This window comes from Penicillium cataractarum (assembly GCF_028827025.1).
Source record: "Penicillium cataractarum strain IBT 29864 chromosome Unknown utg000002l, whole genome shotgun sequence".
Lineage (NCBI taxonomy): Eukaryota > Fungi > Ascomycota > Eurotiomycetes > Eurotiales > Aspergillaceae > Penicillium > Penicillium cataractarum.
In genome coordinates this window covers 4,120,440-4,146,399 of record NW_026622738.1, presented here as the reverse complement: position 1 = coordinate 4,146,399, position 25,960 = coordinate 4,120,440, and the positions used below count along the sequence as shown (strand labels likewise).

Genomic DNA, 25,960 nt, shown 5'->3' with positions numbered 1-25,960 from the left:
TGAGCTTGGGGGGGTGACGAAGCTATCTTGTGGTAGCTCATCGAAGGGGAAAACTGGAAGCTCCTGCTGGGGGGCGGTATGCCACTTACCGCCTACCAATTCGACCAGTACGGGCAGAAATGCTTCTTATCGGTCGTATCACTTTTCGATAGGCCCTTCAATCGCAAACTTCCTTTCAACAACAAGCATGGCGGGCGCATTTTCAGAGTGGCGCAAACTGCCAATAGGCCTGAATGAGATTTGCATCAATACAACGTTGCGCTGTGGTCAATCTTTTAGGTAATCCCCATTCAATTGTCATACAATCCTTTGGTCGCATAGGCTAACCCCTTGTAAGATGGCAGCATATTCCCGAAAGCAAAGAATGGCGTTGTGTGCTTTACGGCAAGCTGCTATCTCTAAAACAGGACTCATCGGTCCTCTACTATCGAGATTACCGAGCACCCGCTTCGGCCTCTCTCCCAACCCCTCCGATCTCAGAAATTCCCTCTCGAGCGCAATCCGATGCCGAACCCACCGACAACAAGGCGCATGCAGCCAATTCACATGACGACCATGTCCTCCGAATTATAAAACACTATCTCAACCTATCCCTCAACTTGACCGATCTCTACACCCAATGGTCCACTCAGGATCCCAATTTCAAGAAAAAGGCAGCCCAATTCACTGGAATCCGGATATTGCGCCAGGATGCCTGGGAAGCACTCGTATCGTTCATATGCAGCAGCAACAACAATATTTCCCGAATCTCGCAAATGGTGGAAAAGCTATGTATCCATTACGGCCCGTTTATTGCCAAGGTCGGCGAACGCGCATACCATGATTTCCCGACTCCGGAGGCATTGGCGTGCAAAGACGTGGAGAGCAATCTCCGCAGTCTCGGCTTTGGATATCGGGCAAGGTATATCTACCAAACAGCCGTCATGGTCTCTCAAGAGAGAGAGGCAGGGTGGTTAGATAGCCTTTGCAATCCCGAGTCACCGGCATTCGGAATGGAAGCAAAGCCCGGTGATGGGATGAAGCCCGAGGGACGGCAGGGTTACCGTGATGCTCATGAGAAACTCCTTGAGCTACAAGGTGTCGGGCCAAAAGTATCTGATTGCGTGTGCTTGATGGGCCTCGGATGGGGCGAATCAGTACCCGTTGACACCCATGGTAAGCCACCTAGAGACCTTGTCGAGTATCTGTCTAACCTCAAGCAGTATGGCAAATCGCACAGCGAGACTACCGATTTGGCAAAAGCTCCAATAAATCGCTCACTAAAGCGACTTATGACGCTGTGGCCAATCACTTCCGAAAGCTTTGGGGCCAGGAAGCAGGCTGGGCACATAGTGTGCTCTTCACAGCAGACCTACGGTCGTTTGCAGATCGACTTGCAGCAACGAAAAAGGTTGGTGTGTCAGTAAAAGAGGAGGACTCGGAGATCAAGATCAAGACCGAGGTGACAACTGCAGTGGCATTGACAGCGCCTAAAGAAGAAACGGTGGATATTAAGGTCGAGGACTCGGAGGACAAGCCTGCTACGAAGACCAGAGGCAAGAAACGAAAGGACTCGACAGAGGGTATCGTGCTTGCATCTCAGACGACAGAGACCAGGAGAGTGTCCAAGAGACTCCGTCGATAGAAGATTCCTTGATACCCGGGCATACTCTCTGGCCAGAGGCAAACCATGTACATTACAATTGAAAATAGAAGTGTCCAGATGGACTATACTGCCCAGTGAAAATATGATGTAAATGAAAGGAGTTCATTGATGCTATTCTATATTTGTACCGAGTTTAATATGCTAGTTATCAGTATCCTAGAAGCAAAGTCAGCAAGACAGTTTTCTAATATAAATGACAAGCATGTGAAAGCCATTTGACATATTCAGAAGTCCAGTTAGATCATCGAAGACGCATCCGAAAACACGCCTTCTGACATAAGAGGTACCAGAAAAAAGTAAAAAGTGTGTTTTTCATCATTAAGGGGTGGTAGGCGAAGGAAAGCAAAGAGGCAGAGACTGACCGTATGGATGGCGATTGATTGAGCCGGATGATCGAGTGGCGTAAATAGAACAACACAACGGAATCAACCTTAAGGAGCTGCAGGAAACATCAATCCAAACTTGCAACCTCGGGGAAGAAATCCAAGTTGTCGTTGTTTATCAAAAGAAAAGCAAAAGCGGAAAGCGGAACGGTTTTGAGGTCTCGAGGAAAATCTCGCGGAAAAATAAGCGAAGCCGCACCACGTGACCCACACTCCCCCCCTTCACACTTTCACCTCAATCCCAAACTCCACCTTGAAACTTCTCATCCACCTCGACAACCTCCGACCAGCTTTCCGTCGCCGGACCAACCTTCACAGCAAAAATGGGTCGCCTTCACTCCAAGGGCAAGGGCATTTCGTCCTCTGCGCTCCCCTACTCTCGCGCCGCCCCCGCGTGGCTCAAGACCACCCCCGACCAGGTTGTCGACCACATCTGCAAGCTGGCCAAGAAGGGTGCCACCCCTTCCCAGATCGGTGTTGTCCTCCGTGACTCCCACGGTGTTGCCCAGGTCAAGATTGTGACCGGTATGGAATTCCTCTGGCTTGAATGCGCAAGCGAAATGCGAAATACGGACTTGCGAATTTGGAAGAAAAAATGGGAACTAACGTCTTGTCTGTGAATAGGTAACAAGATCCTCCGTATCCTCAAGTCCAACGGTACGACTCCAATCGCCACTCCCCTCATCGCTTCAATCGGATGAAGGACGAGTACAATCGCATGGGAACGTTTCGCAAAAAAATCTCTGGAAACTGAGATGGAAATTTTCACATTGAGATCGTCTCGATACTTCCTCTCCATATATAAACATACTCTGGTTGCAGAAATGCACCAGCAGCTAAGCCTCTGCTTGGTCCTAGAACAAGACTGACAGAGAGATTTTGGAATATACAGGCCTCGCTCCCGAGCTCCCCGAGGACCTTTACTTCCTGATCAAGAAGGTAAGCACATGCTTTTGATTTTTCCCTGCTGCATGAATGCGCCCCCTTGAACTATCCTCGCTAACATCCAATCCTCACAGGCCGTCGCTGTCCGCAAGCACCTCGAGCGCAACCGCAAGGACAAGGACTCCAAGTTCCGCCTCATTCTGATCGAGTCCCGCATCCACCGTCTGTCCCGCTACTACAAGACCGTCGGTGTCCTTCCCCCCACCTGGCGCTACGAGAGCGCCACCGCCTCCACCCTTGTCGCATAAGTTAAGGCGTGGTTGATTGTGGTAAATGGGGATGGAGTTGTGAAGGAAAGCAGTTTCTGGCATACGATGTCGAGGTTACTTTTCATCTACATGTGCTAGATCCGCCCATTCAAAAAAAAGAACTATTACGAGTTATACCCATGTCTTTTTGTTCCTTGATTTGCGCCAAGCAAGAATTTGTAGAAATTGTGGACGGTTATAGGGTAGTAAAAATCAAGGGTATATTGCTCGTGTACGTCGTCAATCTAAACCAAACCCTCATGTACAAATGCAGAATCTATACAATACAACATCGCCATGATCCCCATCCATTGCTTCAATCAGTCCTCACCTCCCTCGCAACGGCATTACAAAGCTCAACCTGCACCCCAGCCCCAAGAAGAATATGAATCCACAGCCGCTGCGTATCACTCAACCGATCATTCTCCGACTTAACCTCCACAAACAAAACACTCTCCTTGTCCGGGTTCCACAAAAACAGATCTGGAATCCCACCACCACGCTGCTGATACTCCTGCGCCATAACCTTGCATATAGTAGCTAGTGCTTCACCACGGAAACACCGCACGATCTCGAGAAGATCGTCTAGCTCGAAGGACCAGTCTATGCCGATAGCGCAGGGCTGGGTGGCGGCTTCGCGGTCGTGGATTCCCCGGATGAGACGCTCGGCGGCGCCGTTGGTGATTTCGACGAGGCGGTGGTTGATTTCTGACGCGCGGGATGGATAGAATACGTCTGTGTGCAGGTCGAGGGGGCATGTTTGGAAGGGGGTTTGGAAAACGTTGGGAACGTAGGTGAAGAGGATGTCGTAGAAGAGGAGGCCGAACTGTAGACTGGTCAGCAATCAATTATGCTAGATCGAATAGGGGAGTATATCATCCATATCTTCGAGTATACGCACCAAAGTCCTCACAATCCCCCCCTCGGAATGATACCCCTTCCACCCATGATCCCGATACCAACTCAAACACATACTCTCAACTCGACACTCCCCACCCTCCCGCTCATCAATCCAAACAGTAGCCTTCCCCTTCTTCGGCCCCTCATCTCTCTCAATGCGAATCCCCTCGATAGTCCGCTCAACAGGCTTACTCAACATGACATGTCCGAAATCATGCTGCTCCCTCTTAACCACCCTCAACGCCTTCTCAAGCTTCGTAATCCGCTTCTGCAGATCATAATGATATATCAAATGGCAAAGAGGATCTTCAAGACCCTCCTCGCACGTCCGCAGCGCAACCCGTTTCCAGAATTTACGCTGGTTCTCCTCATTCCGGGCCTCAGTAGGCGTTAGCGCCCACATGTAATGTTCTTCTAGCAAGGCTTTGCGCTGGTACCAGGCGCCGCGGCGGGCGGCATGGAAGAGGCGCTGGGCGAGGAGTTCGGTGAGGACGTCGTGTTCGCGCTCGTGTTCTTTGAACCGGCCGAGTGGGTGGAGGCTTTTATGGATGATCCTCGTGTATACCCATGCTGGCGAGAAACGACGGAGATACGCGCCCTCGCCGCTTTCATAGATGGAATCTTCCTTGCGCTGCTCTTCGTCGACGAGGGCCCGCCATCGCGGGTGGAACTTGTCAGCCAAGTCGATGATCCGCTGTAGTGACTCCGTAGCTGGAGGACCGTTGAATTCTAGGATATTGTCAATCTCGAATTGCGTTCGAATCGCAGACTCGAATTCCAGCAGTGCGGCTCGGGACGAGAATATGGAATTCGATCGGCACACGATATACTGTGGGAAGTTTCGCCGTGATATCTTTGCCAGGATGATGGTCGTCAGGGACTTTTCTGTCCACTCAGTGGATCGGTAGAATACCAGATGCACACGCTCGAAGAGAGCTCGTGGTCCGGGCGTGAGCCGAATGCACTGCCCTGTGTAATCCAGGATCTTCTGAAGAAAGTGACCATCCCTATTACCAGGTTGGTTCTTGCACGGCTCCTCCTTGAACCCGAGTCCGGTCTGTGATTGACTAGTCTCGCATAGAGCTGCCAGCAGCTCTTTCTTGTTCTTCCCTTGGGCCTTGACTTCCTTCGCGAAACCCTTCAGTTCGTCAAGTAACAGGAGAGACGATGCTTCTTCCAGCGTGGTAATCTCCTGTGTACCGTCGGCGAATCGAAAACAGTTTCCAAAGTCTAGATCCCTTGTCTCTTGGTCCTCGTTCTTGGGTAGTATACGATCTCGCTGGAGATCAGTAGCTACCGCAGACAAGTCCGAGATATCAGAGTAATAGCCCAATCGATTGATACGGTGCCAGGCAGAGGTTTTGCGAAGGAAAAGCCGTACATATCTAGAAAATAAACTGTCAATTTCAATTCATATGGAGATAGCCAATGGGTCATATGGGGTATACACTTACAGATACTGCGACTCATAAGACAAATCCTTCCACTGTTGAAACACCTCCATCTCCGCCTCATTAAACAAGTGCGACTCCTCGTCCAGCACCGTCTCCAATGCCAAATTAAACGCATCCACATAAATCGAACTCTTCCCCTTCTGCCACACTCCATCCCGCAATCTCACATGCAACCCCGGTTCAGCCTCATCCTTCTCAGCTTGACTAGCCTCATAAGCCTTAATCGCGTCCTCGTCGGTCTGAATCGCAGGCAACGAAGTCTCCAATTCCGTCTGACTGCTGGGGATATATGCATCCGGCTCTTCAGCAACGGGTACAGGAGTAGCCGTGTCCACCACACCGGAGGACGGACTCGGACTCGGACTCGGTGGTCGTTTCTCGCTGAGATTGGTTTCGAGATCGGTATCCTTCTCAGACGTCCTTCTGCGCTTCACAGAGCGCTGAGTCTCCCAGTAATGCAGCAGAGACATTCTGGGAAGAGGCCATGGATAATATCCTCGCAGCACAGTCTCATTTAAGATCTCACAGGCCGTAGTGACCGTCGCGTCGAGGGCCTCGCGAGATAACACGAGGTCACGTGTGTAATATGCCTTGATTGGGTGATGTTTGCACTGTTTGGAGTGATTGTGACTGAATCCAAGTGACAGGAAACAAGCAGCCCACGAGTGAGGGGAACTTACATTAACAGAATAAAGCAATGGGAAAGAGAATATAATTCATAGCTCCGCTCTTTAACCCCCGTCATGGCTGATATACCAGTAAGTCCCCACCCCCTTCACCGTCCCCCTCACAGCTCCTGCGGGAAAGACGAGCTTCCAGAAGCTCCACAGCTCGGGCTCAGCACAACCTGGTTCCGAAGAACCAAACCCAGCCTTCTACACGCCTCCAATCCCCTCAAAAGCGCATTACACTACAGTCACCCCGCAGAAACATCTCTCTAACCATCTCTTCCGTTTAAAACCTCCAGTCCGCCCCTGTGCCATCCTCCAATCACCCTACATCCACGACCACACCTTCACATCCCGCGTTACCGCTACACAAACCAACCACAAGCGCCATGGCTGATACAAACGGCGGACCGAATACACCTTCCATGGACTTCTCCAGTGCAGCAGCGACGCAAGTCCGACCTGGCGGTGCTCCGGCTCGGGTATACCTGAATGAGAAGATTGTGCCGTACCTGCTGGAAGGGATGAAGACCGTTACGAGGGAACAGTGAGTGTTCGCATAATGACCATAACTGGATGGAAGGCAGGGAATTCTGACTAGTTGAATGCAGGCCGTCCAATCCGCTCCAGGTCCTAGGGGAATTCTTGATTCAGAAGAGCAAGGAAGTCGAGGGTGATGCGAAGAAAGAGTCGGAGTGAAGGCTATTCAAGGAGGCTCGTGTCTGGTTTTAAGGAGTTCCAAGGCGCTTTCATGGATTGATTTAGTGCTGTAAAGGAGAATGGCTCGGCGGGATTCCTCATGGGAGAAGACACCGTTGTGTATTTGTGTTTTTGGTAGAAAATGTGGGCTTTTCAGCTCCACGAAGCTTGTTTGATACCCCCAATTCCATTTTTCAGGATTAACTAGTGTTTACGGGTGGACTCGTGTGAATTGATGTGATCTTTGTAAGATAAAGACATGTATATCTGGAATGAATAGTTACTTAGCTTATGCGGCAAGTTTAATGTGCTGGAAGTATATCTAGATATATATTTCTAGCACGCGACAGACAGTCTACGCTCTAAAAGATCCCAATCAAATTGCAATAGTACAAATAATTGCTTTTTCCTTGATGAAATTAAAATCGAGCCCAGGCCCGGCTAGTATACAACTTACCAATTCAATTCGAAGATCGCTGATTCCTAAGAAAAGTGAGTATAGTCCAGGGAGGGAGTTAGGATCGAACCAAGTGACTGAATCCAGGAATCCATTGGATATTGAAAGATTTCGGACAAGACAAATTCCCCCTAGAGATATGCCACTAAAAGACAGCATGCATGTCCAAGTCAGCACTTCAAAATATCTTACCTTTGTTCCTGGCCTGGGTCGCCTTCCGGGTTACCGGATATTTAAATCGCCTGTAGTAATTATATCGGCGATACTACATATTGCGAAGACGACGGCCTTGGCGAACAGAATAAAGACGAAGAACGGGGTGAAGGTGTAGAAGGTGGATGGATGAAATGATGAAAGGTGATGATAGGGCGACACAATTGTTTTTTAGAGAGACTTGTCGAATACAGACCGAGCCGTTACTGGAAAAGCTGAAGCTGAAGAGTGTTGTGCATAAGGCGAACAGTTTTGACCGAAGGTGCTGACCCCAAGAGATAGCCGAATTACAGCGATAATTGTTTTTTCTTTTCTTCCTTGCCGCTAGAGTTTTTCCCGAGTTGCGTCGCGAACAGATAAAAAAGAGAGCCACATCATCTTTGCGATCAAGCGATGACGACAAGACTGGGATCGTCCGAAGAGAATAGTTTTGCCGAGTCGGTCGCAGTAGGGCCGATGGCGCTCCGTTTATCGTTCTGAGACGAGGACGTGAAAGAAAAAAAAAGGAAAGCAAAAAAAGGACACAAAATGAGAAACGACGCCCGTGGCCCCGTCGGCTCAAACCCCGCATTAAAACAATTTGAGAAAAGGAAACATATTGGGAAGCAATGGGACATAAGGGGAAGTAGAGGAATAGGGGAGAGATTGGGGGTGATAAAGAAACATTCAGCCATCATAAAGCAGAGATATCAAGGACCGACATCCAAGCTTTGACTTTGCAAGGGAATACATTACCTGCTGCCGTAACGCTCCTCACCACCACGGCCCTCGTAGGAGCGACCACCGCCACCACCGGAGTAGGGCTCACGGGGCTCACGAGGAGGGGCTGCGTCGTAGCTGGGAGGGTTGGCATCGCGATCATAGTAGCCACGGCCCTCACCACCAGCACCGCCTTCGGCACCAGCACTAGGAGCACCACCGCCACGACGGTCATCACCACCACGGCGATCATCGCGGCTGTAACGGTCGCTATAGCGATCGGGGCCACCAGCACCACCGCCACCGCGGTAGCCGTGGTCATCACGAGAATCACGGCGATAATCGCGACCTCCACCGTAGTCCCGGCGATAGCCACCATCTCCACCGCGACCACCACCCTCTCCACCACGGCCATAGTCGCGACCGTAATCGCGGCGGTCGTTGTAAGAGTCGTAGCGGCCATAGCGATAGTAATCATCATCACGGCGACGCCAGTTACCACCGCCGCCACCCATAGGGCCACGGCGATCATCGTAGCGGTCTCCACGACGGGGTGGGCCACGGCCATCGTCTAGAGAAGATCAGCATCTATCAAAGACAAAGGACCGATCAAGAATAAGGACTTACCACGCTTGGGGGGACCGAAGTATTTGCCAGGGGTAGGGGTACGGGGACGGCTGCGACGGGCCTTCTCGATGCTGAGAGTGCGACCCTCGATAACCTCACCCTGAAGGCCTTCCTTGGCAGCGTCGGCCTGCTCACCAGTGCTCATGTTGACGAAACCGAAACCACGCGACTCCTTGGAGTGAGGGTCGACCATGATGGAGCAGTTCTCGACATCGCCGTACTTCTCGAAGAGACGCGAAATGTCGGACTCGGTCAGACGCGGGTGGATACCAGTCACGAACAGGTTGGAGCCGGTGTTCTGGGCGCCCTCCTCCTCTTCTTCCTCCACGAGATGGGCCTTGCGAAGGGGGCCAGGACGGCTGAAAGGGGGTTTATATTAGCGATGAGTCGACAAAAGGTTTGCTGCTAGGCGTATTTACCTGTCCTCAGCTCGGCCGTTGGGGGAACGGCTGCGAGCACGGTCGCCCCGGGGCTCATCGCGAGGGGAGGCGCTACGGTCGCGGTCGTACCGGGGCTCGTCTGTGGAGAAAAACAAATCGGCTGGTTAGAGAGGAGAGGAGAGGTTTCACAGAGATGAAGAGACTTACCAGCGTAACGGCCGTTGTCGTTGTCGTAATCAGCCATGATGGGTTCAGAGAAACAAGGATGGATGGGGAGAAGGGGGAGAAGGAAGGAAGAGAAATCGAAGATAAGAAGTGCTGACGGGGGCGCTAGGCTTTCCGGAAAGGAACAACACACCCGAGAGCTGTAAGACAAACACGAGGGAAGCACAGAAACCACAAAGAAAAGAGCCGACGAGATAAAGGAGAGAATAGAGTATCCGCGAGGAGAGAAAGAGGAAGAAAAGAAAAGGGACGTGGCAATGAAATGTTTGTCACAAGGGGGGAGATGCAAGTTGAACAGCAAACAAGGCGCCAAGGCTCATCTGCAGCTGCGGTAACCAAAGCGACTTGGGCGGTTTTAGTATACTCTTGATACATCCTGGACTATCGCTAGTCATAGTTGTTCTATCTTATAATTTTCTTTACACTAAAAGGCTAGATAGAAAATTACCCTAGATCAGAAAATTGATGAATGGATTTCGATTGCATATTAGACTACTTTGCAGGGAAACCTAAACCCGGGAAAAGATCAGATCTCCGAAAACTCCTGCCTGCGCCTCATGGTCGCTCGTAAAACTAATTTATCCTCATGACTTGGATCACTTGAAACGTCCGCGACGTGTCCGACGGACATCCTTCTGCAACTGGCCTGCATTGGCGGGCGCATTGCTGGAACCCGGCTCAAGTTCGTCGTCTACCAGATCCTTGAGTTCGTCCTCGTCCAATTCACTGAGTTCCTCGCTCATGCCACGCATAACATCCCGTCCGGTCCAGCGCTCCTCGTGAATGGTAGTGCCAATGGGATCAAATGGCTGCATGTACCACTGGATACCGCCCTGTGCCAGGGGCAGCTGCTGGTCTTCTTCGGTCAACACGGGAGTTGGGTGGCGGCGATAGGTTGCGTTGATGTTGGGTTTGGTTTCGTTAGGAGGGATAGCCTCCTCGACGGCAGCGTCCTCAGGTGCGGGTTCCTGAGCAGTCGCGGTGTCGTCCTCGGCTGGGCGAGACTCCACCGATGCTGCGGTTTCCGTCGTGGATACGGCGTGTTCAACGCCCTCCATAGGTTCGGGTTTGGCATCAAGCTCGCCAGCCTCCATCTCGGTCTCACCCTCGAATTCAATAGAATCCCGTCGGGACATGACACTGTGGTCGAGGATCACGTCGAGCTCCTTAAGCTCCTTTTCGAAAGGTTTGCGGTTCAGCTCGCTCTCCTTTCGAATCGCATCCTCCAATGCTGGCTGGATAGACTTGATGATTCGCTTGGCCAGCTTGCGCTTCTCGCGTTGCTCCAGGCTGAGCTCGGGCGCACGTCCACTGATCTGTTCTTGCAGAGCGGCAGTATCACCAGCAGGTGCGACACCGATCTCTGATGTGAACAGGCTAGCCAGGTCTGCAGAGAAAGAAGCAACGGAGGGGTAGAAACGTTCCTCCAGCCGCTTGCGGATTGATTGCATGCCCGCTGCGAAGGTGCCCTTGCCATCCAGACTGTAGTCATGTTAGTGTTAATTTGCGATTCACGTAAGGGAAGATGTGACTTACACTTGCGCTTTCTCAAAGATGGGCCAGAGAAGTGGGAAAATGGGGAAGTAGACGGTGTCAACGATGTGGCGGAGCATCTCCGCATCCTTGAGCTTCTGTCTCTCTCGCTCTTTCACCATAGCACATAGGGTACGAAGTTGGTCAAGGTCTTTGTAGAGTAGGTCGCCAAATTCGATGCGGCGTTGCAGGCGTTTGTGGCCGGTGACGCCCATCGCCACGTAATCTCTGCGTGTCATCTCCATGGAGGAAAAGGTTTCAAGCTGGAGTTGAAGGCGCTTCAGAAGGGCGGCGCCTCGTCTTGCCTCGCGCTTGAGGGTCCAGTACTTGCAAGCCTCCTCCGCGTAGTGCTTGCGGCCGCGGACAGTGAATCGTCCAAGAGCGGCAACAACAGAGTCGAGAACTACCTGGGGGATGACGGGGGCGCCAGAAGGCAACTTCCAGATGGTTTTGGGAACACGTTTGCGTTTGTTGCCGCCGACGGTCAAAGTGATGCGAGGGGTAAGAGTCCGATCTTCTTCCCCATCTTCTGCGTGTGAAGGTCCCAACGACAACGCCGCCGCTTGACTATCACCCCACCGTCTACCCTGCATAGTGTTGCGGTAGTACTCAATCGCATCGGCAGTCGCAGCATCAGTACCATGCTCCAACCGCCACTCTGGAGGTACATGCTTGTCACAAAAGGCTTTAAGAAGATGTGAGTCCATGAGCCCATGTCCTATCTTCATCTTGAGGTACAGCTGAGCACGTCGCGCGCATGACACGTGGAACGCAACGAAGCAGTTCTTGTTACTGCACTGGATTGAAGCTCCCATCTTTTGCTTACAGATGTAGCAAAGCAGCTTCCAGCGACTGCGTGGTACTTTCTCAACATCGGTGACTGGCTCCATCAAAGAAGGGTTTCCGATGGAGACCTCTGGGATCCAGATGGAACAAAGTAGGTGAGCCCATTTCGACGAAGTGGTCTGTTTGAATGCACCCTCGATGTTTGGGCAGAATATGCAGTTGGTGGTTCCGCGGCCCAGAAGCTGACACTTGCGGCAGAGCCATTGACCCTCCGGGATGAAAGGAACACCATAACACTCCTGATGAACGGCCAAGTCACAGCCATCGCAAAAGACAATCGCGTTCGAGTTTTCACAATCGCCATCATCGCAGATGGCGCATTTACTGTCCTGTTCTTCACCCGGGCCAGCAGTTTCGCCATTCACTGCAGCCGCAGAGCTGGAGCGTGGCCGCTGCGTCTGAGGCGGCTTGGGATTTGGCTTCGGGATCCGCTTCTCGAGTGCATGCCACTCTTTCTCGATCTTGGTCATGGTGATCTCGAAGATAGCAGGCTTGATCGGCTCCAGCTGATCTTCTCGACGCTTGGCGTTAAATTCGTCCAGCCATTTCTCGTCCTGCTCATCCATATCATACTCGACGCGCCCGATTGACGCATTAACGTCACCCTCGGTAACGGCAGGCTGGATGATATCCATGTCGTCCTCTTGCGCACCCTCGGCCATACGGATGAAACGCCTATCGTGGCGAATGAACAGATCGCTCTCCTGATAACCAACACTGGCCATAGTTCGGTCGACATAGTTCTGCTGACCAACGCCTTTCTTCTCATAAAAGGTGAATGGATCCTTCTGGCGGAATGACGGCTTCGGCAGAGTCAACTTCTCCCGAGGATTCGGACCCGGTGGAGGGATGACCTTTGGCCTCTGTTGTTGCGCAAGCAGTGCATTGAGGATAGCCTCAGGGCGACGCGGCGGACGTCCAGGTCTACGCTTGAAAGGAATTGGCGAGGCCAAGTCGGCGGAATGAATCATGGGAGTCCCCGAGTTATCCTGGACACTGGCACCTGCAATAGATTCCAGGGTCAGGGAATTGACAGCAGGGTCAACCGTGTCTACCTCCGCCGAGGTGAAAACGGCAAGCCTGCCATCGATGTCTAGATCGGGGTGGAACTCCTCCCAACCCCGCTCCTCGCGCGGTTTGTATCCATCGCCTTGTTGCAGAGCCAGGGCTGCGGCTGTTGACGAGGTGAAACGACCTCGGTTCTCTCTCTTATCTCTCCTTGGACGCGTAACGGAGGGTGGTGTGATGGGCACAGGGGGAGGTGGTGGCGGAGCGAGGGTTGACTGTTCGTCGCGCGCGGGCCGGCTTCGTGAATTAGTGGAATGACGTCGGTGAGAACCAGAAGACTTCTTCTTTGGTGTCGTCTCTTGTTGCTGTTGCTGTTGCTGCTGCGCAGCTTCGAGCTCGACAAATCTTCCACCACCTCCAGGTCCTCCAGGCACGTACTTGCGCTTCTTCAAAGGAGGGCCTTCTGGGGAGTCTACGGCGCTGCGCGAGGATTTCAAGGATGACTTTGGCTGAGATGATCTTGAGGGACGTCCGGGAAGCGAATGTCTAGACATAGGCGCCATCGTTCCCATCAAGCTTGGGAAGCTCTCTGGATGCTGATCGACGTCGGGTGGAATGGCAGTCGACACGTCAGGTCGCTGATCGCGAGGTTCAGGGGTGGCGAGACGCCCGGGGAGAATCGCTTGAAAGAAGTAGAAGGATGGAAGCCCCAGGCGACCGGGTATTAAGAAAGCCGAAGAACAAAAAACGAAGGTCTGCCGGAACCAGTGAAGCTCTGGTGGTTGGAGTTGATTCAAGTGTTTTGTTATCTGGTCCAAGGCGGAGACGTTGCACGCCTCAGGCGCCGAAATTCTTCCAGTTGCGCGGAATTGGCCACAGCTTCCCCGCATGCTCCTTGGGGATCCCCTTTGATCACGTTCCCGAATCTCAATCCTTACAGCTATCCACAACGACGATGAGTGGTGCCGGTGAAGACAGGTATGCTGTAACAACCGAACAGATGGTCTCCCACACCTCCCAGACCTAACTAATCATGTCCGTTCGATCCAGATGGCGCGGGCCAGCTCGCCAGTCATCACAACGCCAGTCAGGCAATGGAAACCGTGACAGAACAGGAGGACAAGGTGGTCCTCGTGGTGGCAATTCATCCTGGGGCTCTCATAGCCCAGCGCAGGACCAGCATGTACCAGTTCGGGGATTCAATGCTGCCGAAGTCAAGAATGTCCTGAAGAAAGGTAAGCCCGAGCGGACCCTGTTTACAGTTAGAGGCAGAAGAGGATGAAGACTGACATTACGGATAATTGTATAGGACCCAATGGTATACCCAACCCTTCCGATGGTATAATTGAGATATCTATTTACAGCGGTCTAACCTCCTCGCTACAGAACCGAAAGCTCCCTTCTACAAGCCCGCTGGCAAGGACACGAACAACCAGCGATCAGGTGGCCCATGGGGCTCGAAATGTACGTTTGCAGCGACTATACCCCAATCGTCTCGGGTGATCTAGTCACTAATCTTGATCAATACAGCAAACACAATGGCAAACGGAAAGGACTTTTTCATCGAGCTCCGCAAGCAAGTCGCCTCTCTCCAGCGTGGAGGTCCTCCCGTCGGCGGTTGATTTTCTTCCAAGTGGAGGACTTTCTTTTCTTCTTTCTCCAAAAAGAATTTCTTATTGCACAGTGAGCCGGTCCATGGATTCGGTTCTTTTGCATGGTTTAGGACGGCGCATCATCGATACCCTACTATGGAGGATTCATGGATATGATGGGAGGACCTGTATGGGAGGATAGCTTGCATTGCTCTCACTGTAATAATCATGAGGGCTGTTTCAAACATTGCATCGGCGTATTTGGTCATGTATTCATAAGCTTGACTTGCTGCTCTCGTGTACAGTAGACCTTCTACAATAGCCGTACAGATACTTCTTGGGGACGATACCCCTGCAAAAATGAGGAGATTTCCCTACGACTTCAGCTTGGAAATATTCGATTCGCTGAGTAGAATGATTTATCTTTAATATACAATATGGGGTATCGCTAATATACAGTCTGAGTATACATAATCTTACACGGACGATCCATCTCGAACCCACCCACTAGGCCCCAGGACTCCACCATCTTCGGCCTGCGGATCAAGAGTCCACTTGCGGAGAGCGCGACAGCTCAAATTAGTCCGCCACCCAGCCTCAAACATCTCGATGCCCGCCCATCCAATCATAGCCGCATTGTCAGTACACAAGTACGGAGGCGGAGCGACAATCTTCATATGTTCAAATCCACGGACATCCAGGAATGATCGCAGAACGTGCATAAGGAACTTGTTAGCTGCGACACCTCCACTCACGACGAGAGTCTTGATCTCCTCTTCATCTTGATGTCTGAGACGGAGAGCCTCGAGGGCGATGATCGTGCGGGACGAAAGATGCTCGAAGCAGACACGCATAGCTTCTCTGCCTAAATCGACCCGTTCTTCATCGGATAAGCAGCCATTCTTATCTTTGATAATTTTGCCAACCATGCTTGCGACAGAGGAGAAACTGAGCTGCAATGCCCTGGTGTTCGCGAATGGTGTCGTGACACTCCATCCCCACTGGCTTTTGCGTTTAACCACCTCCTCCCCGCGGGTCATCGGGGGTCTGTAATCCGCAAAATCGGCCGGACCATTGGGGAAAACGAATTGCTCCAGGGTCTTGCCGTACATGGTCGTTTTGGCCTGCTCAAGCAGAGTCGGGGGTATGATCTCTCGGGCTGCTTTATCCAGTGTCTCGCCCATGGCGATATCGTCGCTAGATGCCATGATTTTGTGGTCCGTGAGGGACTTGGAGTGAACAATGATCGAATGACCCCCGAAACGAGGATGGACAGGAACGGGAATTGCGGTGATGTGACGTTTGGTGAATTCGAGCCTTTAGATTGTTCCAGACATGACACCAGTCGAGGAGTTAACAAATGCGCTTGCATATGGTGGACTCCAACCATGGGAATCTGCCACGCAACAGAAAGGGCTTTCCCCGTATCCAGTCCGACCGACAAGTTGGAACGCATGCCGGGGCCTCTAGTAGCAGAAATAAAGTCCGGCCGCTGGCGGCTTGATCCATCAGCGAGTCTTATTGAATTGACATCGCCATTCGAAACCGGTAGACTCTGGAGAGCCTTATTGATAAGATCGGCGAGGTTCTCTTGATGGGACTCGAGCGCGAGGATCGGGTGAATGCCACGGTGAGCTCGAGAGTCGGCGGTGATATTTTCGAGGAAGTGGATTTTCGCCTGGTCTCCAGTCGATTTATCGCTCTTCTTCTCAACGATCGCGACTGATGTGTCGTCACTGTTGTAAAGAGCTGTGGTTAGAGCATGCGACCGACGAACGGCTTCAGGCTTGTTGGACTTACCATGATGATTCGATCGCGAGAGTAAGTAAGCCCCGTCGGCATCGTAGAAGGCTGCGTGACGCGCTCGTTGCCGACTTGCGTAGAGTCGCAACTGAGCCTCTTGATAAAAACATTGCTGAGCTTGACCCGATCGTCGACGGACGCGCCGGGAGAAAAGATCGGAGATGCACGGACCAAATGAGCCCTGAAAGGATGCCCTAAGCTCGAATACGGCAATGCCTCATTTTTATTAGAAAAGAATCTCCACCCCCATGAATCGAACCCTCGAACTCTGTTTACCATACAAACTCAACCGCGGCCAATATTGACTTCGTCACAATGTTTCATACAATAAATCCCCCATATTTCTACCCACCAGCAGCATTGAAAAGTTATTACAAAATATCATATTATTCTCCTAATTAATCTGATTATAATTATATTAAAATCGAATCAAAAAAAGCATGGAACGTTGATCTGTTGTGGTAATATAAAATTCCGCAGTCATAAAAAGGAAGGAGAAAAACCCCCACGCCGGGCCTACGAGTACTCTTTTCCTCGAACTACGCGAATCAGGCTGGCAAATTCCAGGCCTTGACCGCTAGGCCAGACGCGGGGGTTGCTGATTTTGGGGAGGAAGCTGATGATAACCCTTCTTGCGGATACATTTTGAGCAACGTTTTCACTTTGAATCTCTTGTTCTCGGGATTCGTCTTCATGTCGAGGCTTGGGCTGGATCGATAATACCAGAGCCTCTACCAAGGACTGCTGTAAAAAGATTAATATTGTATTTTTCTCGCTGTATGTCTGTATCATCACATTTTGACCAATGAAGACCACGCGAGTCGAACGTATGAGAGAGTTCAAGTTATCTACAACGTATATGTCCTATCCCACCCAACTGCACAACTTTATAACGACCACATAATTTTGAGTCGCCCAACTCCTCTGACTTGCAAAAATACAGATCCATGGTCTTTAATGCTGACTTAGTGAACTATCAAACCAATGTTGTCTCGCTGCTATCAGTGAAAAGTGCCTTCTTCTGCCCCGATATTTGGAACATCAGATATTCAAAGGTATCCAAGCTCGAGTCCATGGATTCTTGCTTATTAGACATGGCAGATCGCAGTCGACGGTTATAGAAAACTCCTCTCATAAGTCGAAATGGGATGTATTGTTCTTGATACGTCAATGAGAGTGTCGTTTTTATTTCAAACTGTGAACTAGCAAGATAAGACTACTTCCCCGCCGGATATGGCCAATGATATTTAATTTCTTAGATACATCGGAGAAAGTGGAGCCAAGGCCCTCCAAGGAGCGATATGATAAGCCGATTAGCTCACATTCTACCCCAGGGAAGTCCAGGGACTATCCCCCAGATATTCAGTAAGATAATCGCTCATTAGATTTATCCAGGGCTACAATAAGACCCATTTAAGTAACACAAGAACTTTGATAGGTAAGGACTGAATTGGTTAAACTATTTGCTTACACTAAAGATCATAAATCGGAGGCCCGTCAACGTCGTAAGGTATAATCGTCGGCTCAACACATTGAGACACAAATCATCTTCATGGCCCTGGAATAGACCGAGGCTGCATTTGGAGGGAGCTTGAGCTGTCAGGAAGCGGGCACAACACCACCGGATCGGTATTGGTTGAGCTGGCTCAAAGCTGGTCTGCGGCAGGCCTGGTGTGCCATTTTGGAGAATCGATGAAGTCTTCATGAATCAATTCGAGGTTCGTTGGTATTCCCAAGGTCAAGCATTTATCGTGATGGTTGGAGAGTCGTTTCATTGGTGTTCAGGCACACTGAAACACAAGAGACAGTTCACTCGCGGACCATCCATCGTCGCTCTTCTCGGGAAATCTTGGTATGCTTGCCGTAGTATTCATCGGTGTTCTCAATTGGGGTCACGCAGTGGACAGTGGGGGTGCCACTGAACTGAATGCGCTTGTCTGCGGCACTTGGTCGAACCGCCGAGTTCTTCTTGAGGATGCTCTTTGACGAGCACGAGTTGACATAAGAGTAACTTGGAACTTGCAAAGTAGAGAAACGCTTGGTTGCAGGGCTCGCTGGCGAAATTGGAGTACGAGGGGCAACTGGTGACTTCAATGATAGAGAGGGTCGCGCGGTATTGGCAGTAGCGATGCTCAAGGAAAGCTTGGGTTTGGCGGCGGAGCGAAGCATTTTGAATAAAAAATTGACTGAACGGAGGATTGGAATTTGTTTGTTATAAAGATGATAAATGTAGGATTGTTATCGCAGGTTTTCAACTTCGATCAACGAAGAATAAACCTAGATGGAAGTATGAAGAGAGAGAGAGAAAAGACGATTATTGACGTTGTAGACTTAGAAAGATACAATCTGTGGGGGATAGGCAAGTCGAAAAAAAAAGCTCGTTTGGACCAGCCAGAACGAAGCGCGGACGAAAATAGAAAGAGAAGAAAATAGAAAATCTCAAACAACGATGCAGAAACGACGAAGAAGAACTGGTCCCTGAGGTGGATGCGGGCGGCTATATACTGAGTCGCGGGCGGGGGAAGAAAAGCTGGCAGCCAACCATCGCCCGCAGTCTACGCGCCCAGCCTATGCAACACACCGCACAATCACCCCCTCATCACGCATTAGTCCCAACCTTGCGAGGCTGGCTAGATATGTCCAGCCAGTTGCCGTGTCCAATAGTCATTGATTCTGGCTAGTCTCGGACTCAAGAGGATGTGATGAGCCGTGATGGCCTGGTCTGCCCTGCAGCCACACGCACCCATTCTCGCAGACCCCTCAGGCATCAACAGCGGTGGCTGGAAGGCAGAACTCTTTCGACCAGTCCCAAGTCATGAATTTGAATAAGGAAGGAGTAGACATCACCTCGAAAGTGTCCTGCGGCCGGTCCAAAATGCCGAACACACGGCCGGGAGAGCCACCTGCATTACTGTGACTATCTCCGCGTTGTCACTCCCACCAGGTCAAGGAGGGAACCTGACTGGCAGAGGAAAGTCCTCGGTCGCTCGGTATGATTTCAGATTGAAGTCACATTGGATAAGGGTTGCCGATTGGTATATATACTGTTGTAGTACTCCGTAGTGCGTCTTATGATGTGGGACCATTGTCAAACGTCCCTCGGCACATGGCTCCGGTAGCATATATCCACTTAAGCAATAAGGCTGGAGTAATTAGGTTCTTTGAGATGTAGACTTTGTACAAATAGTGTTCAGTCGTACTTTGTGATATGCTTTGTACTGACTCGTGAAGCAAGTTATACATACGGAAACAAAAGTACCGATGCTTTGGCAGTCTGCGTTGATTCGAAGAGGACCTTGGACGACTAGAGAAGGAGGTCTGAGGGGGAAAAAGCAGATTCGGTATGACCAAGGCTATAGCAAAAGTCATCTATGAACAAGGGAAGATTTCTAGTAAATTGATTGATAAGGAGAGACAGTGGCTCCTCGTGGTCGGTAGATAATGCTCAGAATTAAAAAGGTTGGTGCATCTTGACTAGCGCCCGTTTTTAATGAAGACCGAGGGGGAATCGAGCGAGACTGTTGCCCGAAAGGGAGATCTTCGGGACGGCGAGGCTCTCTCCCGCAACATTAATGACAGTATGACTAGTTATGTCGCAGAGTTAGGAAGCAGGCGGAAGAGCCTCTTTCCAAAATCAAACTAGCGTGGTTGTGGACCCGATTGATTAAGTTTAGAAGGCGATGTCAATTAGATGGCTCTACGCCAGGTAGAATATAGTATAGCACGCTAATATTTGACTATGGCTGTAAAAATGACCATTCTACATTCATGAAGAAGTATACTTCCCCTAACTATTTACATTCTTTAACATCGGCCACAATTTCAACCCTTCAAAACCACCGGTAGGACTCTTCCAGCCGTTAAAGCCCAGTACAGCCATCAAGCCAGTTAGTGCGAGGGTTCTGCTCCGAAGTGGGGGGGACTTTTCCCCACGCAAGAGCTTCGTAAGCTTTCAAACCGGGAATACTAATCCCAATCAGGAAGGAGTCTTCTCCGCTTGCTTCTGGAAACCAAAAAAAAGATCATACGAAATATCTCAAACGTGGCAACGATATTACAGCGCGAATCACGAAAAAGAACTCGACGTTGGTCAGAGGAGTATTCCCACACTTGGCAATTTTTTCTGCATCACTAGTCGGCCACCAGAAACAAAGAATATGAGTTGGAGATTTCATTTCAGCTGCTCCTCCTGCCTCCCTGCTTTGCGATTTCATATCCCTCCGAATCCACTTCATCTGTCCGCTACTGAGAGGGACGTACGATGAAATAATCACAAACAAAAGTCCCGACTAGGCTTAAAGAGACACAACTTCTTTCTCGCGTCCTTTGGATCCTTCTCTCTTGCAACATGCGTACCTTTACAATGTCTCGTCAGCCATGTACGGGGCCATGTCACCACAGCGAATGCAGTATACCCAGTCTTTCACTCTCGGATTATGGGCACTACCTCAGCCACCAACTGAATAATCGCATGTTGAGCCTTGGAAATTGGAATCTCCCCTGCTTCGCACTCGCAGATCAATCACGAAACCGCAACTTTGTGGGTCGAGATCACATCTTGAATTCGATGGATGACTACCTACTTCCTCAAGAAACGTCTCTCCCAGCAGATATGAACAGTATCCGCAGTTTTGCCATCTGTGGAGAAAGCGGGATGGGCAAAACCGATTTAGCCATTGAATATGCCTACTCAAGACGAAGCCAATTCGGGGCTGTGTTTTGGCTGCATGCTGGTAGTGCGGCAGAATTGATGACCGACTTTTGTCAAATCCCGGGCTACTTAGGCCTTGCAAATACATATAGCCATCCCACGCCCGAATCAAGGAGGAAACTTGCGAAAGCTTGGTTGAATAATCCCAAGAAAAGCGTGGATTGGGGTGTGAATTGTCGGTGGTTATTAATCTTTGATAATGCCGATGATTTGGATGTTATTGCGGATTATATTCCTCGTGGTGGGAATGGATCCATTTTGATTACGAGTCGGAGTTATGCGGCGAGAGATTATTTCTTTGAGGATGGCCCGGGCATTGATTTGGATCCTCTTTCTACGGGCGAAGCGACTGCCCTTTTACAACGGCTGGTACTAGGGGCGGATGGAAGGTTGAGTCGGACTGATCAGAAAGCCTTGATGAAGATAGCGAGCTTATCTGGAGGTGTGCCTGGAGATATCACGCGAATTGCCGAGTCGATTCAACATAGATCCGTCCCTCTTCGAGAGTGTGCGGATATGTTTGCTCGTGATATGGCCCGCTTAGCACAGGTAAGAGTCTACACCTTTGATATCAGTCGAATGTGGATCTAACCAGACGAAAAAAAAGACATGAAATGACCAGGTGTACTCCTGATTGGAACCGAGCCAACAATAAGCCGGCTCGCTCCTCGATTATGTGACATGACATGCATTTACGATTGTGACGGAGATGAAGTCAGGACATGGTAGCTCCAGCGTTGAATCTTCTTTCATAAGCATTTTTGGCCCGGACGATAATGGGTTCTTGTATTCAATTTGACCATTTAGGATATCCGCTCCCCGCATGGTTGGAGCTTCTATTTCTCCCTGTTCCTTGAGACATGAATATAGACATTTTCAGACAGAAAGTTCTCCATCAGCGTGGATATCCCAAGCGAGTCCACCTCTCCACGAGCAAGACGACAATCACAAAAGAAAACCCCTCATCCCAAAAGAATACTACTCCCACATCGCCCACCCTTCATTATAAGTCTCCATCGGTAAACCAGACATCTTCACCCCCAACTCCTCATAACAAGCAACAACCCCCTCCCAAACAACCTCGTCATCACTCTTCACCCACTCCGGATCATCCACTTCCGTAGGATCAGTACAATCCGTATTTCCACCACTTACAAGCACAAAATCCATCTCATGCAACATGAGCTGCCAATCCTCATTAATCCTATCAGCATTCAACGAATAACCCGTCTGAAACAATTCCGACGGTGCATTCACGGGCCTTTCACCCCCGAAACTAATCCATATAGACGAATTGTTCCAATCATATCGATCCAAGCTAATAAGCATTTCGAATAATGTTCCCATGCGGAGGCCGTGCTTCTGGGGTAAGGCTTTTTGTTGGGTCCAGGTTAAGCCCATCATTCCCGTTGCGTAGGAGAGGTGTCCGATTGTGCGGATTGGCGGGTTGGTTGTTAACATTTGTCGCCAACTTGCTTCGGGTTGGAGATATTTCTTGAGGGGTTTGTGGTTGGAGACGAATGTTATGGATGTGAGGGTTGTTTGTTCGGTTGAAGTGCTGGTGATGTGGGGGAAGAATGAGGGGAATATTTCTGCGAGGAGGTTGTTGTAGATTCGGGGTTTGGTGGGGTCTAGAGTATCATCTGGGAGGAAGAAGAGGGCTTGTTGTAGTGATCGTGAAGATTTGATGAGATTATTCCATGTTTGGCAGACGCGTTGGGCGGTGATTAGTGTGCGCATGTCCATTTGGTGCATTATTGATGTGATGATCTCGGGCAGGGCGAGAGCTCGTGTCGAGGCTGGTTGTTTGGCGGGTAGTTCCATTTTTTGCTTTTGAGAAGGGAGGTTGGTTATGATTCATGAGAAGATAGGAAACTGAATTATAACAAGTCTTTGGCGCGAGCCTACAGACATAATCAGCCGCATCGCTTGCTATGGTGGGGTCTGTTGCTAAGCGGGCACTACTTTTCGTTAGACCCTTTTCTTATCGATTGAACTGATTCAGGGTCCATATCTAACTAACCTCTAAAGTGTACCGAGTATAAGTCTGAAAAAGACACCATCGTGTGATTCAGTAAAAATGCTTATACCTGACTCAAGGCCCAACCAGGCTTGTACAATATTTAGGCCGTCCCCAAGCCACGATTTCCATGTTGAACAAGTCAGATGCAAAAAATCCAAGGCCTACATCCGGATCACACGATCAGTCAACAGCTTAGTAGAATTTGTTAGAGATATCAACCAATAGCGCTGCAGCTGACGGGGATCTACGTGGATTGCAGACAGCCACTCCCGAGACAGCCGGGGTATGTCGAGTGGCTCTTTCAGCTCTTTCCTCACAGAGTACCGTTCACTATTCTTCCCCAAACTGGAACCTAAACTAGATACTAAGATTGACATCTGTGAGATTGGAATCAGAGCATCGTGCTCTTCAAATTATTCCTTACCTACCCCCCGTCAGCGTCGTCATGCCATGGGTATCCTGAAAAACGTCCTCGAGCCCGGTGGTAAGTCAGCCGCCAGTACCGATGAACTTTAGGATGCTCATGTAAATGAATACAGCGATCGCGGCTATATTCACCCTCGGGGCATGGATCAACCGGCGCCATGATCGTCGTTTTGTCAATGACCCTATCTGCGCACCACTCTTGCACGAAGCCGACATTGAGCAAGAACAGGATGGCGAGCCCGGAGAAGACACGGTGACCGAGACATCCGGACGCAAACCTCGACTCTCACTTCAATCCCGCGCACTGGCGCGATATCCATTCCTTCTGGAGATATGGTACTGGCTGCTCATTTACTGGGTGCGCAACTACCCACATTCCATGATACTGTCCAGCATCTGACACGATCTAGATATACCAAGGCGCTCGAGCGATCTCAGCAAGAGTCATCGCCAACAACGAAGCCATCTTCTCCAAGGCCGAGAACCTCGCTATCCAAATCCTCTCCTTCGAGCACCACCTACACATCGACATTGAACTCCCCGTCCAGCGATTCATCCTCACCAAAGCACCCCGGCTAATGGACATTCTCGGGGGTATATACTACTCCCACATCGTTCTCGGTGTCGCATTCTACGTCTACACCTACACCTACCTCCCAACCAACAGATACCAGACTATCCGACGCACCCTAGCCTTGATGAACGTCATCGCCTTCATAATCCTGTCACTCTGGCGATGCGCACCTCCGCGACTCCTCCCGGAAGACTTCGGATTCATCGACGTACTTCATAGAGGAGATTCCGGGTCTGCGTGGACGAGGAATAAATTCCAATTAACCATTGCCGCGATGCCGTCGTTGCATTTTGGTAATTCGGTGTTTATCGCGTTTTGTCTGGGTGTGTATAGTCCGCACGTGTTTCTTCGGGTTGTTGCGATGTTGTGGCCCGTCTTGATGGGGTGGACGGTGATTGCGACCGCGAATCATTTCGTTCTTGATATGGTGGTTGGCGTTGTGGTTGTTGGGTGTGCGTATTGGTTTAATTGGGTGATGTTGATGCTGTTACCGGTTGAGAGGGTGTTGTTTCGTTTGATTAGATTGGAGAAGCCTCGGCAGGGATCTGGTAAGTAGGCAGGTATACCGAGGTGCTTTTTGTTTAGTCTATCGGACTTGGGGATTATGGGATGGGTACTTTGTCGGGTTTCGTTATTGGTATTTCCGGTCGGATTGGAGTGTCACCTCGTGGAGAGATCCCAATTGTGTGGATTGATGCTATTGACAGCTTTATGAAGACCGGAGCAGGCCGTGGTAGATCTGGTGTACCGCAATAGGCAGGTTTAAGCGTCGGTGTATGAGGAGAGGCATGCGGTCTAAACCTCGGGCATTATTCTCTGGGGGTTAATTATGGGGGTAGAATGGTATTAGTTATTTGATTATTATTAAGACCAAGAGCACAGCTCTATTCAACCGATACTATTGCCTAAATCTAGAACCCTTATGCATAACTAGCTACCGTAGTCCTATTATATTATTACCTACAGTATGTACTCCGTAGGATCCCTCCCCCCCCAAGGATCTTTCCCCATTTCAGCCACGGTGAGGAGAGCTGCGGAGAGACCAACGGCGGAGTTAAGCCGAGACTCGGGGTGAAAGAGGGGAAATTGGTCCAATCGTACTAGTGACTCCAGACTGTCTCCAACTTTTTTTGTGGCCTGTCCAGAATTCCAGAATTCCAGAACTTGCGGACCCGTTGCTCCGCACCGATCACGGCGGCACCCGAGAGTTATCGTGGGCGTTTTTTTTTTTTTTTTTCTCTCATACTGGACTGCGAGGACATGTGAAATATGACCGGCTCCGGTTTCACCCTTCCGAAGATCTCGGATGGTCACCTGGACCATAGCTAGTACGCTAGTGATATTAGCACGATAGTTGGAGATATACAGTACACATTATACTCCATATTAATATTACCCCAGGACGATGTACTGTAGGATGATATTGTTTGAATTAATTATTATATTTAGTTACTATACTTATTATTTGATCATTCATGCTGACTGTATCTTTTGGTTCCAGGGGCTCGGTCCATTATTGGCTGGAGTATTTCTTTTTAACCGTGGCTCGTGGTGGCAAAGAAGGCTTCTCCGTAAAATTCCTTTTTTCTGCCACTGGATCTAAGGAGATACTATCTTGGGATAGTAGAGCTGATCTGATCAATTCTATAGATATAAGATGTATAGCTATATAACTAAGAATTCCAGTGCTATAATTCAGTCTTCTATGAAATGCGGAGTACGGGTTTTACGTACGGAGTAGTGTTCGAGTCGGCCGCCCGATCGCGGGTAAATCGCCTCCGAAAAAGGCCTTCAGGTCCCAGGGGGAGGCGGTGAAAAACTCATACTCGCGTGGCCAAAAAACAACTGTAAGTACACTTGGGCAATCAGATTGAAAGTCATCTGACAATTGCTCTCGCAAG

The 25,960-nt window shown here is 50.1% G+C and overlaps 12 protein-coding genes across 12 annotated transcripts; 6 read left to right on the top strand and 6 right to left on the bottom strand.

The window, feature by feature from the left end:
* Positions 1-187: 187 nt before the first annotated feature.
* On the top strand, positions 188-1,624 carry N7496_003530 (8-oxoguanine glycosylase OGG1; the record flags this gene model as incomplete). The annotated part of the gene is made up of 3 exons (XM_056696461.1): positions 188-279; positions 338-1,155; positions 1,203-1,624. 3 exons carry the CDS (start codon positions 188-190, stop codon positions 1,622-1,624), a joined length of 1,332 nt encoding a protein of 443 aa, XP_056558673.1.
* A 727-nt stretch (positions 1,625-2,351) lies between these two features.
* On the top strand, positions 2,352-3,246 carry N7496_003529 (40S ribosomal protein uS15; the record flags this gene model as incomplete). Its single annotated transcript, XM_056696460.1, has 4 exons — positions 2,352-2,553; positions 2,653-2,685; positions 2,921-2,967; positions 3,048-3,246. 4 exons carry the CDS (start codon positions 2,352-2,354, stop codon positions 3,219-3,221), a joined length of 456 nt encoding a protein of 151 aa, XP_056558672.1. The 3' UTR covers positions 3,222-3,246.
* Positions 3,247-3,537: 291 nt separating this feature from the next.
* N7496_003528 (fanconi-associated nuclease 1) lies at positions 3,538-6,045 on the bottom strand (the record flags this gene model as incomplete). Its single annotated transcript, XM_056696459.1, has 3 exons — positions 3,538-4,047; positions 4,123-5,506; positions 5,576-6,045. The coding sequence occupies 3 exons, from the start codon at positions 6,043-6,045 to the stop codon at positions 3,538-3,540; spliced, it is 2,364 nt and encodes a 787-aa protein (XP_056558671.1).
* A 587-nt stretch (positions 6,046-6,632) lies between these two features.
* Positions 6,633-6,942, top strand: N7496_003527 (DPY30/SDC1 family protein; the record flags this gene model as incomplete). The annotated part of the gene is made up of 2 exons (XM_056696458.1): positions 6,633-6,790; positions 6,855-6,942. 2 exons carry the CDS (start codon positions 6,633-6,635, stop codon positions 6,940-6,942), a joined length of 246 nt encoding a protein of 81 aa, XP_056558670.1.
* A 1,401-nt stretch (positions 6,943-8,343) lies between these two features.
* N7496_003526 (RNA recognition motif domain-containing protein) lies at positions 8,344-9,583 on the bottom strand (the record flags this gene model as incomplete). The annotated part of the gene is made up of 4 exons (XM_056696457.1): positions 9,526-9,583; positions 9,358-9,457; positions 8,939-9,297; positions 8,344-8,882 (listed from the first exon to the last, which is right to left on the bottom strand). Exons 1-4 carry the CDS (start codon positions 9,560-9,562, stop codon positions 8,344-8,346), a joined length of 1,035 nt encoding a protein of 344 aa, XP_056558669.1. The 5' UTR covers positions 9,563-9,583.
* A 556-nt stretch (positions 9,584-10,139) lies between these two features.
* Positions 10,140-13,493, bottom strand: N7496_003525 (putative PHD finger domain protein; the record flags this gene model as incomplete). Its single annotated transcript, XM_056696456.1, has 2 exons — positions 10,140-11,025; positions 11,080-13,493. The coding sequence occupies 2 exons, from the start codon at positions 13,491-13,493 to the stop codon at positions 10,140-10,142; spliced, it is 3,300 nt and encodes a 1,099-aa protein (XP_056558668.1).
* Positions 13,494-13,885: 392 nt separating this feature from the next.
* Positions 13,886-14,552, top strand: N7496_003524 (uncharacterized protein; the record flags this gene model as incomplete). The annotated part of the gene is made up of 5 exons (XM_056696455.1): positions 13,886-13,908; positions 13,981-14,165; positions 14,240-14,269; positions 14,317-14,394; positions 14,461-14,552. 5 exons carry the CDS (start codon positions 13,886-13,888, stop codon positions 14,550-14,552), a joined length of 408 nt encoding a protein of 135 aa, XP_056558667.1.
* Positions 14,553-14,998: 446 nt separating this feature from the next.
* N7496_003523 (N(6)-L-threonylcarbamoyladenine synthase family protein) lies at positions 14,999-16,435 on the bottom strand (the record flags this gene model as incomplete). Its single annotated transcript, XM_056696454.1, has 3 exons — positions 14,999-15,839; positions 15,881-16,258; positions 16,323-16,435. The coding sequence occupies 3 exons, from the start codon at positions 16,433-16,435 to the stop codon at positions 14,999-15,001; spliced, it is 1,332 nt and encodes a 443-aa protein (XP_056558666.1).
* Positions 16,436-18,134: 1,699 nt separating this feature from the next.
* Positions 18,135-18,494, bottom strand: N7496_003522 (uncharacterized protein; the record flags this gene model as incomplete). Its single annotated transcript, XM_056696453.1, has 1 exon — positions 18,135-18,494. One exon carries the CDS (start codon positions 18,492-18,494, stop codon positions 18,135-18,137), a length of 360 nt encoding a protein of 119 aa, XP_056558665.1.
* Positions 18,495-20,796: 2,302 nt separating this feature from the next.
* N7496_003521 (tetratricopeptide repeat domain-containing protein) lies at positions 20,797-21,627 on the top strand (the record flags this gene model as incomplete). Its single annotated transcript, XM_056696452.1, has 1 exon — positions 20,797-21,627. One exon carries the CDS (start codon positions 20,797-20,799, stop codon positions 21,625-21,627), a length of 831 nt encoding a protein of 276 aa, XP_056558664.1.
* A 387-nt stretch (positions 21,628-22,014) lies between these two features.
* N7496_003520 (uncharacterized protein) lies at positions 22,015-22,860 on the bottom strand (the record flags this gene model as incomplete). The annotated part of the gene is made up of 1 exon (XM_056696451.1): positions 22,015-22,860. One exon carries the CDS (start codon positions 22,858-22,860, stop codon positions 22,015-22,017), a length of 846 nt encoding a protein of 281 aa, XP_056558663.1.
* Positions 22,861-23,509: 649 nt separating this feature from the next.
* On the top strand, positions 23,510-24,606 carry N7496_003519 (phosphatase PAP2 family protein; the record flags this gene model as incomplete). Its single annotated transcript, XM_056696450.1, has 3 exons — positions 23,510-23,543; positions 23,599-23,843; positions 23,896-24,606. Coding segments are annotated over 3 exons (990 nt in total), but the record flags the coding sequence as incomplete, so codon positions are not given.
* Between the last annotated feature and the right edge of the window lie 1,354 nt (positions 24,607-25,960).